The 16,125-nt window shown below is 39.4% G+C and overlaps 1 protein-coding gene across 1 annotated transcript in view; it reads left to right on the top strand.

The window, feature by feature from the left end:
• Window positions 1-11,223, top strand: part of nrxn2a (neurexin 2a) — an 84,559-nt gene extending 73,336 nt beyond the window's left edge. Inside the window, exons 17-21 of the mRNA XM_070917836.1 lie at window positions 2,467-2,638; window positions 5,425-5,514; window positions 6,890-7,218; window positions 9,125-9,209; window positions 10,424-11,223. Of these exons, the coding sequence (XP_070773937.1) occupies window positions 2,467-2,638; window positions 5,425-5,514; window positions 6,890-7,218; window positions 9,125-9,209; window positions 10,424-11,223 (1,476 nt within the window). The remainder of the gene's footprint in view (window positions 1-2,466; window positions 2,639-5,424; window positions 5,515-6,889; window positions 7,219-9,124; window positions 9,210-10,423) is intronic.
• Window positions 11,224-16,125: the final 4,902 nt, after the last annotated feature.

Raw genomic sequence — 16,125 nt, 5'->3', positions numbered from 1 at the left:
GCTTGTCTTCTTAAAAGAATCACGATCTCTCCACTCTATGCTCTGTTTAAAAATGCATCAGGTGGCAGCGGTGTCTCATCATAGAAGAATTGTCAAAGCCGTAGTCCTTTTGGGTTTTCTTTTTCATCTCATCAAAGATAAATCCTTATAGTAATATATCCTTACACTAATCAATCATTTTCCATATGAATTGGAGATGAGAATTGAAATCCTGCACTGAAAGCTTCAGTGGGAACGAACAAATTCTCTCTCCATCAGAGCTGATGTCAAAACAGCTAGGTGGGAGACTTTTCATAAGGATATGCCTGACCGGCTTCATACCCAAACACATGGGCCTCTTGCAAAAAAATAAAAGGGTGAACTGGAAAGGCCAAGCTTGGGTGCAGTGGTGTTGCTTCTTTTGAAGCTGTCAAAAGGTGCTTTGGGGCTGTTTTGTAATTGCGCTCTCAAGAGTTAGCAAAATAGAAGCAACTCTTTTGTTGAAGCCATATGAAGCCCCCGGCAGACTGTTCTGGCCCTGGAGATGTTAGCTGTTGTCCAGAGGACATGGGCTAAATTTGACCCGAGGCCACACTACCCTGGAGTTGCCTAATGAATACTCATTGGTTTGCCTCTTGGGAAGAGTGATTAAACCATGAATACCTCTGCATGCACAGAATATAAGTAAACAAGGACTGGAGAGATATTTCTTACAGACACTATAAGGACTATAAATAGGTGATTTTTTTTTTTGGTTGGTTTATCAACATACTTTTGTATAATAAAATGCGGCTTGGGAGTTATTTTACAGCAAGGTCTAACACCCTGCTGATTCCCACTAACCAACAGTAACACTGACTCTAATTAACTCACAGTTTCCTGGTGAGTAATTGTGAGTGGGTCGACGTTTGTCATGAGGGGGTTTCATGTTCTTTTTGACTTCATTTGTTAATTTGTCATAAATCAGTCACACATAGTTGCTTCCTCTTGGGTTTATGACAACTTTCAAGTGATTACAGCAACCAGAAAGATAACAATCCAAAGAGCCATAGACCTGCTGCTAACCTTCAATATGAAGCCTGTTTGGAGATAGAGCTCCTTTATATTAAATATGTGAAAGTTGATTTCTAATGCCTAGAATTATATTATTAATGGGACGTTCAAGGTCTCTGAAGACTTCTGCACTTAACACCAACTGTGTCAGCATGAATAATTATTTCAAATTCAAAAGGTTTCTAGAAGGATTTTACATATGATTATGGGGTGAGAGCAAAGCTCTGATACAGGTTTTACATCATACAATAGCAGCCACCAGGAAATATTTCTGTCTACATATTTGAATTTCTGGTCTTTCAGTCAGCAATGCAATATTGAAAGTATGGACAAAGGGAGCAATCAGCTTTATTAAATGGCCCATGTCAAGGAATAAGCTGTGGAAGTCGGTTCTCACAGTAAAGCCAGGGAATCGAAATGCAATGCCACTGTGAAAGATGTTTACATCACGTCTATAAGGCCAGTAAATATTGTCCGCATCATGTGCCATGCAGGACCAGCAGTCTGCAGGATTTCAATAAAACACAACACCAGCCAATTTCACTGTTTACTTCCTCTCTCTGGATGAAGGTGTGATGAAGTGCAACCAGCTGCTAGAGTGAGGGGTTGTTTGAATAAAAACCTGCAGACGCTTGGTCCTTGAAAGCACACAGCTTAGAGACAAATGACATGGGGGAAGCTTCACGGCCTGAAAGGTGCTTATAATTAATATAGTGTAATGGTAATGAGATTTTGATTATGTGCACAACATGATATCGTACATGTGAGACATACTGTACAACAGTGCCTGTTATACAGTATAGTAATTTGGTTTGCCGACCTTTACTGCTACACCTAATCTAAAATATAATCTATGCCATACTGTAATAACTGACGAGCCTCATTATAAGAGTTTTATGTTATTTGTGTTTTCCTTATAGTTACAAAGGTATTGAAATCAGTTTCTAGATAGTCAGCATAGTTAGAGGGCACCCGGTACTCTCACAATGTCTCTTTTAACCACATTAGTGCTTTGACCTTGTGTTGCATTCAGAAAGGCAGGCAAGGCAGCAAATGTACAAAGGCCAGACAGCCACAGAGACCCCACACAATGTTCCAATGTTTCTTATTAGTGCCACCCAAAGGCTCGATGAGAAGCAGCTTTGATCTTCGAGGAAGGTTGGCCGGAGCAGGGAGAGGCTGACAGGGAGAAAAGTTGGTCAACTAAAATTGAAGCAGCAGGATTCTGTCAAGAGTGACGCACATCTGGAAACCTGCGCTGGCTGCTGAGGGAGAATGGTGCAGAACCCTAAAGAAATAACTAAACATACTGGACGTGTCACGAAAGATATGCTTTTACCGCTTAGATAAGGTTTCTGGCTGGACCACCCAGAAGGGGAAGTAGAGTTTTTTTGGTTTCATGTGTCACATTCAATCTTTGTTTTTCACCTGCAGGATCAAGGGAAAATTGGTGTCATCTTCAATGTGGGCACGGATGACATCACCATCGATGAGCCTGCTGTCATAGTAAATGACGGCAAGTACCATGTTGTACGCTTCACACGCAGCGGTGGCAATGCCACTCTCCAGGTGGACAACCATCCGGTCATTGAGCGTTATCCACCAGGTAAGACTGATGTGACAAACTATGTGGTTATCTGATACTTAGAGAGATGGCATGGAGCATTTGGATTAGCGAGAGAGGATTGCATGTCTGCCTATCAAGCATAAATCTTAGAACTAGCAGTTGTGAAATGTACTGTTTGCAAAAAGCTGATTGGCAATTTGCCCGGTGGCTTTTTTTAATTCAGCTTCCCCGTGTAGTTATTTCATCGCCCCATAAACCGCACACACATACGACTGGACATGCCATATTGCATAAACAATATAATAATCCGAAATTGATGCATGTGCCTCAAGCTACCTTGCTAAGTATATCTAGTAATGAAAGACTTTTCATCAGCCGCTGTGGTTTTTGCAGACAGTCTGGCAGACAGGTGGGGAAGGATGTAGCAGATGAGAAAAATATCTTAATTTACTGTAAATGAAAGAAGTTACTCTTTCATGAGTATATTAAAGTACTGTTTATGCATATTTGGCCCAAGCAGAATCTTCTAGAAGTTTCCAAAATATGTAATACTTATGTAATACTTTCAAGTACTATATATGCCTAATATGATATTTATTTATTTGTTGTTAATCAAAGAATCTGGTCCAGGTCTAAAGACTCAGTGTTGACTAACCAGGGTGCTGCTAAGTCAGCTGATACATTCTTGTTGACAATTTTGTAGTGAAAGTGCTTAAATTTACATTCATCTGTCCACTGAACACTAACATCTTGATGGAAAGATTCCGTGATGTCTGTTTTACAAAAACAGCTTGATGTCACACTGTATTCTGTCATTTAAAGGGCTCAGCTCTATACTGACCAAGTCATAAATAAATATTGGAAATTGTATTGATGCATTTAAGTCTAGCTTATAGCATTTGGAAAATTGAAATACATTCATGGCACTGAATATTGAATGTCGACTGGATCTGTATAGACACAAAGGCAAACAAACAAAATGAAGAATCTACAAATGCACATCCATTTATTAAGATTTCACTGTCCAAGAGGTTTAAAGCTCACCAAACTATGTACACACATACTTATTATACACCAAAAAACATACATAATGTGATCACGACCGGCTGTGCTTTAACCTGTTCTGAACCAATCAACCAATTAACCTTATTTAGAACAGGTGCACCAGCTGGCATAGCGGGAGGAAACCGAGTCCCCTCTCTGCCTCCAGCTGGAGCTCAAAGCACGCACGCTTTGAGCGTTGCACATAAATCAAAATTGTGTAATGGTGATGGCCATTACACAATGTCAGCTGGTTTTTGAACCATTTCTAATGGTAAATAACTTAAGTGCAAGGCAGCAATCAAAACAAGGGTACTTTTGCTGTAAATAAATCGCATGAGTGACAATTAAGAGTAAATGGACATCAAACAACATGAAGTTAGGCATAACATACAACTTCTCCTAACATTTGTGCAAGGCAAAAATACAAGGGCACTGCCTGCAGCTCTCCAAAGGCTTAATGAATGAGCAGCTTCACTTATTTTAAAACCTGCTGCATATTAAAGCCTGCAGTGGAAACATAGTCTAGGTAAGCGTCATGCTTGTCGTGTACTGTCATGTACTGTCATGTACCGAGCCTCCTTTTTCATGTTTTTCTGTAATCCTAATCCTTTTTATCCATTCATTACTATCCCTTGTCCAACATGGTTGACTTTAACCTGTTGTTTATTCCTTTATTCATTTTCATCTGTTTATTTACATAACATGTGGGTTAAACATGTTTCTTTGATAGATAATGTCAACAAGAATGTACCACTTGTAAAGTCAGAACCTTGTGGAAACCTTGTGGCTGATGATTGATAGAAACTCTTCAGTGCTAGATCAGTACAAGACTGAATGAAAAGTACTCATGGCACTAATATTAACTGGGCTCCACTATTGTCCAGAAACTGTCTCTCCATACTGTTGGAAGTTTGTATCATACAGTATATTTCCTGTAGTAGTTTTCCATCCTGTAGTAATTACTCTTCTGTGTTTGCATGTGTTAAATAAAGAGCTGAAGTCCTGCCCCACTTTAGAGCAGCTTCTGTCCTATTAGCCCTGATTCCACAATGTAGTTTTGCATAAAAAATACTATTTTCATAGATCTTTCCTAAATCTGAAATGAGGTATTGGTGTTAGAGTTAAGTGTTTATCCACTTCTGGACTTGTTCATAAAGTCGTAACAACAATTTTTGAGGGAATTCAACAGCTGCAGCTCCCATGCGTTTTTGATATAGTATAAAACACATTGTATATCATGCAGCATATTATAAAATTACATTGTGGAACAGAAATGGGGTGAGACTTTGGTCTACTATAATGACTGCAGTTCTATGCAAAGGCTAACATCTGTTTCTGCTGTAATGTGTATCACTGTCTAAATGCAACAACTGTTTTCCTGATGTCTTTGTTGAAATGGCTGATTTTTAATGCTTTTTTTCATATCTTTACCTAAATTAACCTCTTTTTTTATACAGTACATAAAATGATTTGACATTTTACTGTAATTGGTGTTTACTGAAGATTATGCCTTGCTTTATACCTTGCTTTAAAAATTAGCTAAATAACACTAACTAGTGTAGCACATTATAAATAGCCTAAACGTTACTCTAATTAGCATTAACACTGTTACTCATGATAACTAGATAACGCAAAGTAAAGCACAAGTTTCTTTTAACTCTCAGCTGGGTTAAAATTGATAACTTGTTAAACCTGTTAGCCATTCTAACCCTGTTTCTAACCCTGTGATCTTTCAGCTTGCCGACTTTAACCTTTAATCTGTCTCTCCAAATTCTTTGAAGGACACTATGATAATGAACGACTGGCTATTGCTAGACAAAGAATCCCATACAGACTTGGTCGGGTAGTTGACGAGTGGCTACTCGATAAAGGTAAAAATTAATTGATTAATTAATTAATCCTTGAAATAACTAGTAATTAACCTTTCCCCATGAGAGGTGCAGTGCCAGAAGACAAGGGTGACAAGAATCAAGCAATCCAGTGTATACCTCTGTTTTCATTTGAATTTCTATTGGGTATGAATTTTGATGACCACAATATAGCTTCAAGTGGAATTCAAAATAGGTTTCAAAGCATAGGGGTATAGCATACTTGCCATTTATTCTTTGTCATCCTTACACCTTGTGGAAAAGCTGCATCTTAACAACGATTTTAAACCAATTCAATAAAAACACATAACCTTTGTCTAACCCTTTATCGTCCCTCTTAACCACTGTGTGTAATTAGATACTGTGTGTAATTATTCTACATAAAAATCATTAAAATGCTGTGGAACATTTACATTAACACCAGTGAAAGTAGCATGTTGGCATAAGTTGACCAGGTCTCGTTCCTCCTTCCTAAACTGAAAATTGTAAAATATAACTCCTGGATGTGACCACATCAAATGAACGTCTTTTCCCTTTCTTGTTCCCTGCAACGTTGTACTGTCTTACCTTGTACTACAACGACCACGTCAGACTAAGCTGAAGTTTTTTGCTGCGACAAAACAGCCCTGACAGGCTGTTAAAGTAGATCACTGTTTGCAGCCATTAACTTTGCTAATAAGTATTCTCCTGAGATGGGCCCATTACTGCAGTCCTCCTCCTCTGATGTATCACTGCTTATCAGTGAAGCTGCTGACAATGGTACTGTTAGATATCATTGCCCCCTTCAGGAGGTGAAACAATTGGACTAGGGGGAACCCAGAACAGAGCTTGTTTCAATGGCCTAATGGCTGATGAAGTCAGTGGAGGGAGGGGCGTTTAGCTTTTATTGTCATTTAGCTTTACACGGTCTGAAGTATAGTAAGACTGCCATTTTAATAATTCCCCCATCTCTGCATAAAGAAGCCATAAGATACGCATCTTTGCACCATCTGTTCTGGAGTTAGGAGATAAATAAATATCCTGGAAGAACATCTGTCATTTTTTCCCTGCAGACAGTTTGCTAACTCAGTGAAAATTCAAAATGACTATCTCGGTCCAATCAAAACACTTAAATAGGCACCTAAATATAGGCTTCAAGCCTCCTCTGATGGTTGTAACCTGCATGTTTAAAGTCTAAATTTTAAACTTGTTGCCAACTAACCATCCCCCTTTAAAGTTAACATCTAAATCCAGTTTTAAATAAATTACTAACTATTAATGTTATAATCACTAAGGCCCACCTGGTTCAAATGATGTTCCTATGCAAGCTCTTCCATATGACTTCTCTATGTCTGCTCTACCATTCTCTCCCTTTTTCCACTTCTCTGTCTAACTTTAGGGAGACAGTTGACCATCTTTAACAGCCAGGCAGCCATTAAAATTGGCGGTCATGACAAGGGTCGGCCCTTCCAGGGTCAGATTTCAGGGCTCTACTACAATGGTCTCCAGGTGCTCAAACTGGCAGCAGAAAATGATCCCAGCGTACAGGTGGAGGGGAACCTGCGTCTGGTCGGGGACTCGCTCTCCGTGTTGACCACCGACACCACCTCCGCGACCCCGCTGGCGGTGTCTGATATGTCTACCACAATCATGGAAACCACCACCACCATGGCTACCACCACGACCCGCAGGCAGCGGTCACCCAGCTTGAGGGAAAGCATCTCAAAGGTCAGAGAGAGTATATAGGAATATTTAAAGATAACTGGTAATTGGTTAACCACTTTTCCAGGAGTTAAAAATGATGGGATTTTAAAATGGTTCAATAACAGAAGGCCATAAACACAATATGTAGTGTAGTGTATAAATATATATATATATATATATCGACTTCACATTCGACACTGCACTCCCTGTACATACATACATACATACAGACAGACAGACAGAGACTCCTTCCATTTTAGTTAGATGTGTTTACGGCCATTTATTGCTAATATATTTGAGAGCGTTCTTAATTGTCTTGGTCGATATTCACCTTTTATTTATCAATTCACTTGGCATTCTCGTCAAAAATAATGTCAAAATTATGATTAATACAGACCAAAATGTAATGATATGTTCAATTTGTTCAATGTACCACAGAACTGACCAAAGAAGAGGGCTAAAAGTTTGGATTTACTACTTGTATTAAACTTCCTGTAGAGGTGTAAAATAACACACCTGGATCCTCCATAATTCTTTTATCCCAATACCACTTTTTACACAGTTGGAGGTTTTCCATTCATGTTTGTGTTATTATGCACACTGAAGTTTAGCATGTAGCACTACACCCTACTCATGCTGTGTAAATAAAAGAACACAATCAATAACCAAGGACGATCAGATAATACATCTGATTCCTCGGTTCCTCTTGACACTTGCAGCGGCCATGGCACTGAACTTTGGATAAAGGAGCCCTAGTTCCTTCATTAAAATTGAAAAGTTTTTACTGAAAGTAAAAATCTTTCAAGCTCCTTTGTCTGATTTCAGAGTTATTCCGATTTGATGAGCTGGGTCTCGGAGGAAGATGTACTGTGTATTGTGCAGGGCTTGAATTGAGCATGAGCACTCTTCAGAAGGAAAATTATTCAGTTTTTTTTATTGGTAATCAAGACAGAAGTTGCTGTTAAAGTTTGAAATAAAAACACACCACATATGAGTCAGTAATTACCTCTTTAGATATGCAACAAAGGTTTGTATGACATACTGACTGTAAATGTTTCTATTGTCAACACTGGACTCAAAGTTCCCTTTTGGAGTAAAATGCTACATAAATCCATTAAATAATTGTGTGTGTGTCATCTTACAACAGGTTTGGTCCTACAGCTACAGCTATGCAAAGAAGGCTTTTTATTGAATACATTTGAAGAACAGATTTTCACCCACTGAGCAGACACAATACTGCATCCGGACTGGTGAACATTACCAACCACCATTTCAAGCGAGTGGATTTTAATCCAAATGCTGCAAACCTGCAGAAAACTTGGAAGGATTTCAGCAGTTGTATTTGGAGTCCGGAGGTTTTAAAGAAAAAAAAACCCTGCGTCTCCTCATAAGAAAACAGAGTGCATTTTTTATTACAGTTGTCTTGTCCAGTTTCCCTAAAATTGCCTTCTCTGTATTTTCAATTTATCCAAGTAATCCATTAGTGAGCCATCATTCCCCGCTATGCTCAGGTATTCTGAGTCCACTGTGCACCCCTGATTAAGCATGTGAGAATTTTTGCAATAATAATTTAAAAGAAATATACAAAAGGCAAATTACATTGAATTAAATGTACCACATTTGGCCCACTGAGAATGTACTCTCCAATTTACTCCATTACTTTGTTTGTAAACACACAGACGCAGTCAGCCACAGGGATGAAAGATAAAAAGCAGCTGCATATGGGCACATTTTAGATTTGTAGTCTTAGTAGTGTTGCTCCGAGCAAAAACACTAAAGTGGCACAGTGCTGCATACTGCAGTTTCTCCTCAAATAGGACAGTCGGCCAGCAAACACACTCACTACAGAAGTGAGCACAAATCCAGATGACGGGAATGTGTTGACTGTGTATTTGTTAAAAACAACACATTTTCTCCATTTTCCTTTCAGCCGCAGAACTCTGATGACATTTTGGTGGCATCAGCCGAGTGTCCAAGTGATGATGAGGACCTGGAAGAGTGTGAACCAGGAACAGGTGGGTCAGCCATGACAAAAAGAAGATGGGTGTACAGCTCTTATCCAACTACTAGTAATGTTACTTTTACATCATTAGTTTCATGTTTCTGCAGCTATCACACACCTATTTATTCAGGGGTTGTCCTCATTTGGATAGTTGTTACAGGCTCAACCAGCATCAATTTATCCTGTATATTAGCTTTTAAGTCATGTCTGTAACTCACTAAATTGGACGGAAGAAAATCTTTACGAGGTGTACCGCAGTCATTAAGAGTGGAGGACAGCAGGCAGTGGATCAGGTTTGTGACAGAAACAAGCTGTGGAACTTAAGAAGGAGTCTGCCCTTATTATGGGTGCCTCAATTATTAATATGACCTTATCAGAATTGTTTGTTGTTGACTGGCCCTGCAAAGTGGGACTCAAATAATGATGATGAAGGCCAAGTCTGCAGACTGAAATATTCCTCCTCAAATAGAAGACATTCTGACCTCAGAGTCAAAGTAAAATGTCAATGCATGGCATGATAGCTCATATACACAGTATCATATATCATCATATAGATACAGCTAAATATGTTGGGGTGTTTATTTGGATTTATTTAGATATACAGGACACACTGGTTGCTTTCATCAAGCCACGATATTTTACGTGTGATTCCGACATAAAATAACCTGTCTGTGATTTCTCTTGTCACCCCTTAACCCCTGCCTACAGATGTGCACACAGCAGCATGGCAATTTCATTTACTGTTCTTTTGTTTGTCATGTGCTCTGTTTGTTATATGCTCTTCGTTCAGCTGCCGCCTTTCATGGGTCGTCTTGTATGTTTGTGTCTACATGTGAGCTTTTTAATATTCTTGCTGTACTGTTATTATCTTTTCCTAATTGTACACATTCGTAATCTGCACACCCACACATTGACTCCATGTAAGAATGAAGAACTGCACTAACGATCGTTCAAGAACAATGTCATGGTGGTTTTAATTCGTCTTTCTCTTCATGGGCCAAATGCGATGTTGAAAACCTTGTATTATAGAAGTCGGCATAATATGTGTGATCGCTATAAATAATATCACTGTGATGAGCCAGCTAATATTTACTTTAATTCCTTAGTAATTTTCTACATAATGAGCAGATTGTGCCTCTGTTTCAATGAGCACAACTTTTCAGCCGGAATTTAAATTTTAATGCTGTTCTAATTTAGGATCCCCTACCTTTTCTGTTTCCTTTCTAGGAGGTGAATTAGTGTTGCCTATTATAACAGTGGATTCCCTTGAGCCCCCATCCATCGCCACCCGTTACCCCGTCATCCCTCCTCCCCCTACCCTCCTATCCCCACTTGAAACCACCAAAGAGTCCCTGATTCTCCCTCCTCACCCTTCCTGCCCCCCGGACCAGGAGGACTGTGGTGACCCTGTGGAGGTCTCGGCCTTCGGCTCTGGGGAGATGACGGAATCGGATGACGAGGACATTTACAATCACTCCCCCATGGTCACTGACAGGACAGTCCTTCCTCCACCTCCCACTGCTGGTGAGGGTGGAGTCCAGAAACCCCGCCCCTTACCTCCTTATGTTCCCACCACCAACCCTGACCAGCTCCACATCCCTGCAGGCAAAATGAACACCCGTGACCAGGTGCTTCTGCCCCCTGCTCCTCCATCCTCCCGAAACACACCAGGACTAACTTACCCCCCCAATTTTCCCCATGTGCCCACAGCCAACCCCACAGCCTCTGATGAAAAGAGCCAACCCGGTGCCGTGGAGGTGATCAGGGAGTCCAGTAGCACCACGGGGATGGTGGTTGGTATCGTGGCTGCTGCTGCTCTCTGCATTCTTATCCTCCTCTATGCCATGTACAAGTACCGCAACCGGGACGAGGGCTCCTACCAGTCAGACCAGAGCCACAATTTTGCCAACAATTCCACTGTGGAGGGCAACGGAGCAGTGGTCAAAGACAAAAGCACAGCAACGGCCTCTGTGGCCAAGGCAATCACAAAGGGCAAAAAGAACAAAGACAAAGAATATTACGTCTGAGAACGGAGAAGGAGAGAAGGCAAGTGTGGACTGAGACAAGAGGATGAGAGAGGAAGTTTTCGTTTTGCTCCCTTACTTTGTCGGGTCGACCATCAGAGAAATTTCACAGGCCATAAAAAACAACTGCACAAAGCAAGTATCAGTGTATCTTGCTTTTAACAGTTACATTTTTCTCAAAAGTCAAGGTTGCCCAGCTCCTATTAGTGATAAAATCCTCATCTACTGCACAAGATCTGACTCATCCTCTGTGTCACAACGTGCACTCAGTCTGCATTCACCGATTCTTTGTTAGTGTATCATTTTTTATAATTTATTTTTTTTAACAAGCTAGGAAGAGGCGTATTCACTTTGGCTTTGTATATAGCATGGACATGGTACAGTGAAGAAAGTGCTGAGAACATCCAGACAGATTTGCCTAAATGTTTTCTTTGTACTTCTTTGTAATGCTCTATCTCAAGTCTCAATGTCCCCATTATGATATATGAGGCAGAACAGGCCAGTTATTGAATTTTTATGGTAGATGAGCAGAGAGCACCCCAGCAATTCAGACTACATTGAAAACGAAAGCTTTTATTTGGATAAGACATCATCTCAGCACCCTCCATGTTATGTTATGTGGTTTTAAAACTCCCCAGCTTCTTTCCACAAGAGATGATATTATGTTGCTGGCGCAGTATCATAAATGAAGCATGATATTTAGCTCTCCTGGTGGAAAATACAGCATTTTAAATGGATTATTAAATCACTCAACGTACTCCAGGCCAGTGAACCTTATCGTATGATGGATCAGAAACATTATTTATGTGAGATATCACAGTCAATTTATCCCTGTGAAGGGATAATTGTGAACAAGTCAGTCTACACCAGTGAAGGTATTTCTCTGTAAACATTGCTTGTATGTACATATAGAGGTTAGCAGATTGAAAAAAGCATTGTGTATGCAGGGTAAGAGGTATGAAGAAGAATAAACGCCCCACACACACACACCGCTTTCACAACGACATCAAAACCGCTGCAGCCCGAGCTTCACAGGAATTTTTCGGGAAGACAGAATCACACGTGAGGAAGTTTTTCCTCTTGGAACGGGAGAACCAACCCTGCCTCACTGGAGGCGGGCTCTCTCTTGATGTGTCCCCTTCTCAAAACTGTCATGGGATAATTCAAAAGCACACACAAAATGTAAACATATCTTTGAGACATAGATATTCCTTGTAAAGCAGCCAAACATGTATTGTTTTTTTCTATCAGTTACTAAAAGAGTATTCTATGAGATGAATAATTGAAGGTTTGTGAATTGTATTGATATTTCTCTGATATTTCGATGTATCTTGTTACCACTCCTCTTAACACGTTACATTTTAGATTGCCTTTTACTTAAATCCAGACAAAAAGCACATTGTCCTCTGATAGCTGCAAATATCTTTTTGTTTTTGTATTATTTACGGTACAGATTATGCAGAGAAAACACAAGGATGGAACAAACAAATGTTTTGTTTTGTTGCATTGTGCATTTTATATGTGCTGAATCTGTTACTCAATGGATCTGATAATATAAAGCCATTTTCTGTGTTGAGTTATGTCTACATTTACTTATTCATGCTCTGTGATTTCTTGTTCTTTTTTTATGAAAGTGCCATTTAACATGAGCCGCTCAGCGCTCAGAAAATATTCCATTCCTCACTCATTGCTATTGTATAGTGTTCATGTGAAATGGATCTTAATATGTGTACAGAACGTGGATAAAGATGAAAATACACTTGATTATATACTTTGTACACACCTGTGTTGTGTGTTGCTTCTTGTAGACCCACAAAGAAAATGCACTTTATTTGCCTTTTATTGTTAAATACAGACATTATAGGACATACACACTGAAAATAATAGAGTGAACTGACTTGATTAAGAATTTTAGGCAACAATTATGGTATGAATCAGGGCATGTTATATGAAGTGACCCTCTCATAGCAACACATTTTTAAATTAATGTAATTGTATCAATCTATCTACTGGTTATTTAGCTTTGGGAGTTGTGAATCTCTTGGGATAAAGGAAACACAATGAATTCACAGTGATGTAATTTTACAAAGGTCACACTTTGCCAACAAGATAAGTTAACATGTTTAACATGAAGAAACAGCGTTTCACACAAATTGCAGGTCATGATGTGTTTTAAAAATGCATCTTACACTTGAGTTTCATCATCATCTACTCTCTCTCTCTCCCTCTTGCTCACTCTATCTCTCTTTCGGGCGCTGCATCGTTCTGATGTGTTAGTAATGCCTGGATGTCCATTATTTATCATAAAATGAAATGTGTTGAAAAGTGTTTCTTTCTCTCCACCTTGCACTACTGCTGCCGTCTAATTCAGGTCACCATTGAAAAATTGATTCGAGTGAGGCGGAGTAACTCTTTCTCTTGGAAACTACAACATTTTGAACAGAGAGCCTGCGTTCCAAACTTGTGGAGTAGTTTGATAGCTTGAAAGAGGTGGGCGTCTACCAGGCAGGGGATGTCTTAACAAAAGACACTATCACATTGCATTATGGGAAGTGAAGGAGCCAGTGTGTTGCAGTGGTAGAATGTAAAAGTGCATTTACTCAAGTACTGTACATAAGTACAATTTTGAGGTACTTAACTACTTTACTTGAGTATTTCCATTTTATGCTACTTTATACTTCTACTTCACTACATTTTGAAGGCCAACATTTATTTGACAACATATTAGTATATTACTATACTACTACTAGTAGTTACTTCAGATCATTAATACAAAATACAAATCAACTAATAAATTATGATGTGTTAATATGGATGATGATAACTTTATTGATCCCTTGTTGACATTCACAAGCTACCCGGCAGCCTATATATAAAATATATATAGTATGTAGTAAATATGTGGGAAAAAAAAGTATTTTGGATGAATACTTTAATAAAGTTTTGAATCCCCTTTACTTGTATTTTTACACAGTGGCATTGCTAATTTTACACAAGTAAAATATCTGAGTGCTTTTGGTTGAGTAATTTTGAGCTTGATGCACATTTGGGGACTAATAGTCAGGATATCTCAGCCTCTGCTGGACTGAATTTGGTCTTTCTTTCTTTTCCATCTTTCTCTTGCAAGTCCCCCCAAATTTGACAGTATTTTATAAATTCAGTCTTTAGCACATTAATCCCTTTTTTATAAGTGCTTGTTGTCCAGTCTATGTTACAGTATTAACGTGGTTTCTTGACAGCAGAAATTGTGTCAAATGCACAATTTGTAATTATCCAAAAATATTGACATGATTTTATTAGTCCTGTCTACCGGATTGCTTTGTCTCCTGACTTGCTGATTATTTCTGGTAAAACCAAAGCATTCTCCATAATATCTTCAACCATCTCTTGGATAAAAACTGTAATCTGTTGTATGTTTTGTCGGCCATAAGACAGTTTGTGTTGTTTGACTACCCCCTGCTGAGAACATAGGGAACTGTGAGATGGAGAGTTAAGATAAACTCGGAGGTCCACATCACTGAACACCAGAGTGATGTGATGTATAGGCTACAGTTGCCCTCTCTTAAACAGCCATCAATTTCTCTACGACAGCAGATGAGGATTATCGCAAAAGACAAGAACTTAGAGAGATTGTGTTTCAAGCCAGCAGGGTTACCCGTCCCATTAGCCTGTTTGTGCTGAAACTAATGGGGAATAATCCTGTGGGCTAAGTGAGGTGTGATGTCAGTACAGGTCTAGTGCAGGCGAAGTCTGATCTGTGCTGACATTGGGTATCAAGGAGGGTGGTTACAGGATACGATAAGCCACTACTGAGCATCGCTGAGATGTCACAAGCCTAATTCAACAAAACAGCTATGACAAGAGAAGCCCAGATGACAACTGCTATGTCACATCCACTCTGACTCTGTTCCTCTTACATCCAAGCCAGGTTTTCTTCATAATGTTAGTATTTGCCCTATAGTTTGCTCTTATTTCTGAGGTTCAAGGTTGTTATAAAATAAAACACATTGTTGGGTGTAAGCTAAAAATGTGTGTCAATTATGTCAGAGCCTCTACAGTTTGCTTTACATTTAAATACTTTTTACATTTCCCAAAAAATCAGTAACAACCTCCCAGACTTGTGAAACCTATACTGTAGGTTTATATTACAGGTGTTTTCTGTCAAATCTATTCGGACATCTTCTCCTCTGATCCTGACTTTTGACCTTTTACCCCTGGCTGCCTGTTTAGGCCAAGGAGAGCAATGTCAATTTCCCACAACCGTGATGTTAGCTCATGTAATACTTTCCTTCATTGTCCATACATCTCTGCAGAATAAAGTGCTTTACACAGATATCAGAGAAATGGTAGGAAGGTAGGACGGAGCAGACTGGAGAGCTTGAACAGAAATGGGACTCTCTGTTTGTCTTTGGTTTGCAGTTGCCAAAGCTAAGTGAGGAAATTTGTAGTTTTTTTTCTCCTTTTTTTTTTTTAAAAAACATTGGTTGTTGTTGGTGAATGATACCTCACACAGGTTCACATCCCTTCAAAAAACCCGGCCCCTGCTTGCGAGGACACCTTACAAGCATATATCCATGTATTCATGTGCAGTATGTGTGTCTTTATTTGTTGATTTATTTATGTATTGCATTCAACAGCTTTACCGTCTCTTATGTTGATGATGATCATTTTATTTGATCATTTTAAAATAAAATAAAAAAAAAAAAACCTCCCCATGACGTCAGTGCATACGGCCAATCAGCGCAATGGGAATCTCTCTCTCTCGCTTGATCGCTCTCTGTGCGTGAGTGCATGCGTGCGTCCGTGCGTGTGTGTCAACTAGTTGTTAGCTAGCGCTAGCTACCCAGTTAGCTAGCTTGTTGTAACATTTTAACATAGGCACCGTGTATGCCAAGAAACAGCTGT

The sequence above is a fragment of the Enoplosus armatus genome, chromosome 13 (assembly GCF_043641665.1).
Source record: "Enoplosus armatus isolate fEnoArm2 chromosome 13, fEnoArm2.hap1, whole genome shotgun sequence".
Lineage (NCBI taxonomy): Eukaryota > Metazoa > Chordata > Actinopteri > Centrarchiformes > Enoplosidae > Enoplosus > Enoplosus armatus.
Note: the sequence above shows the minus strand (reverse complement) of the source record. Positions and strands in the feature narration are given on the sequence as shown.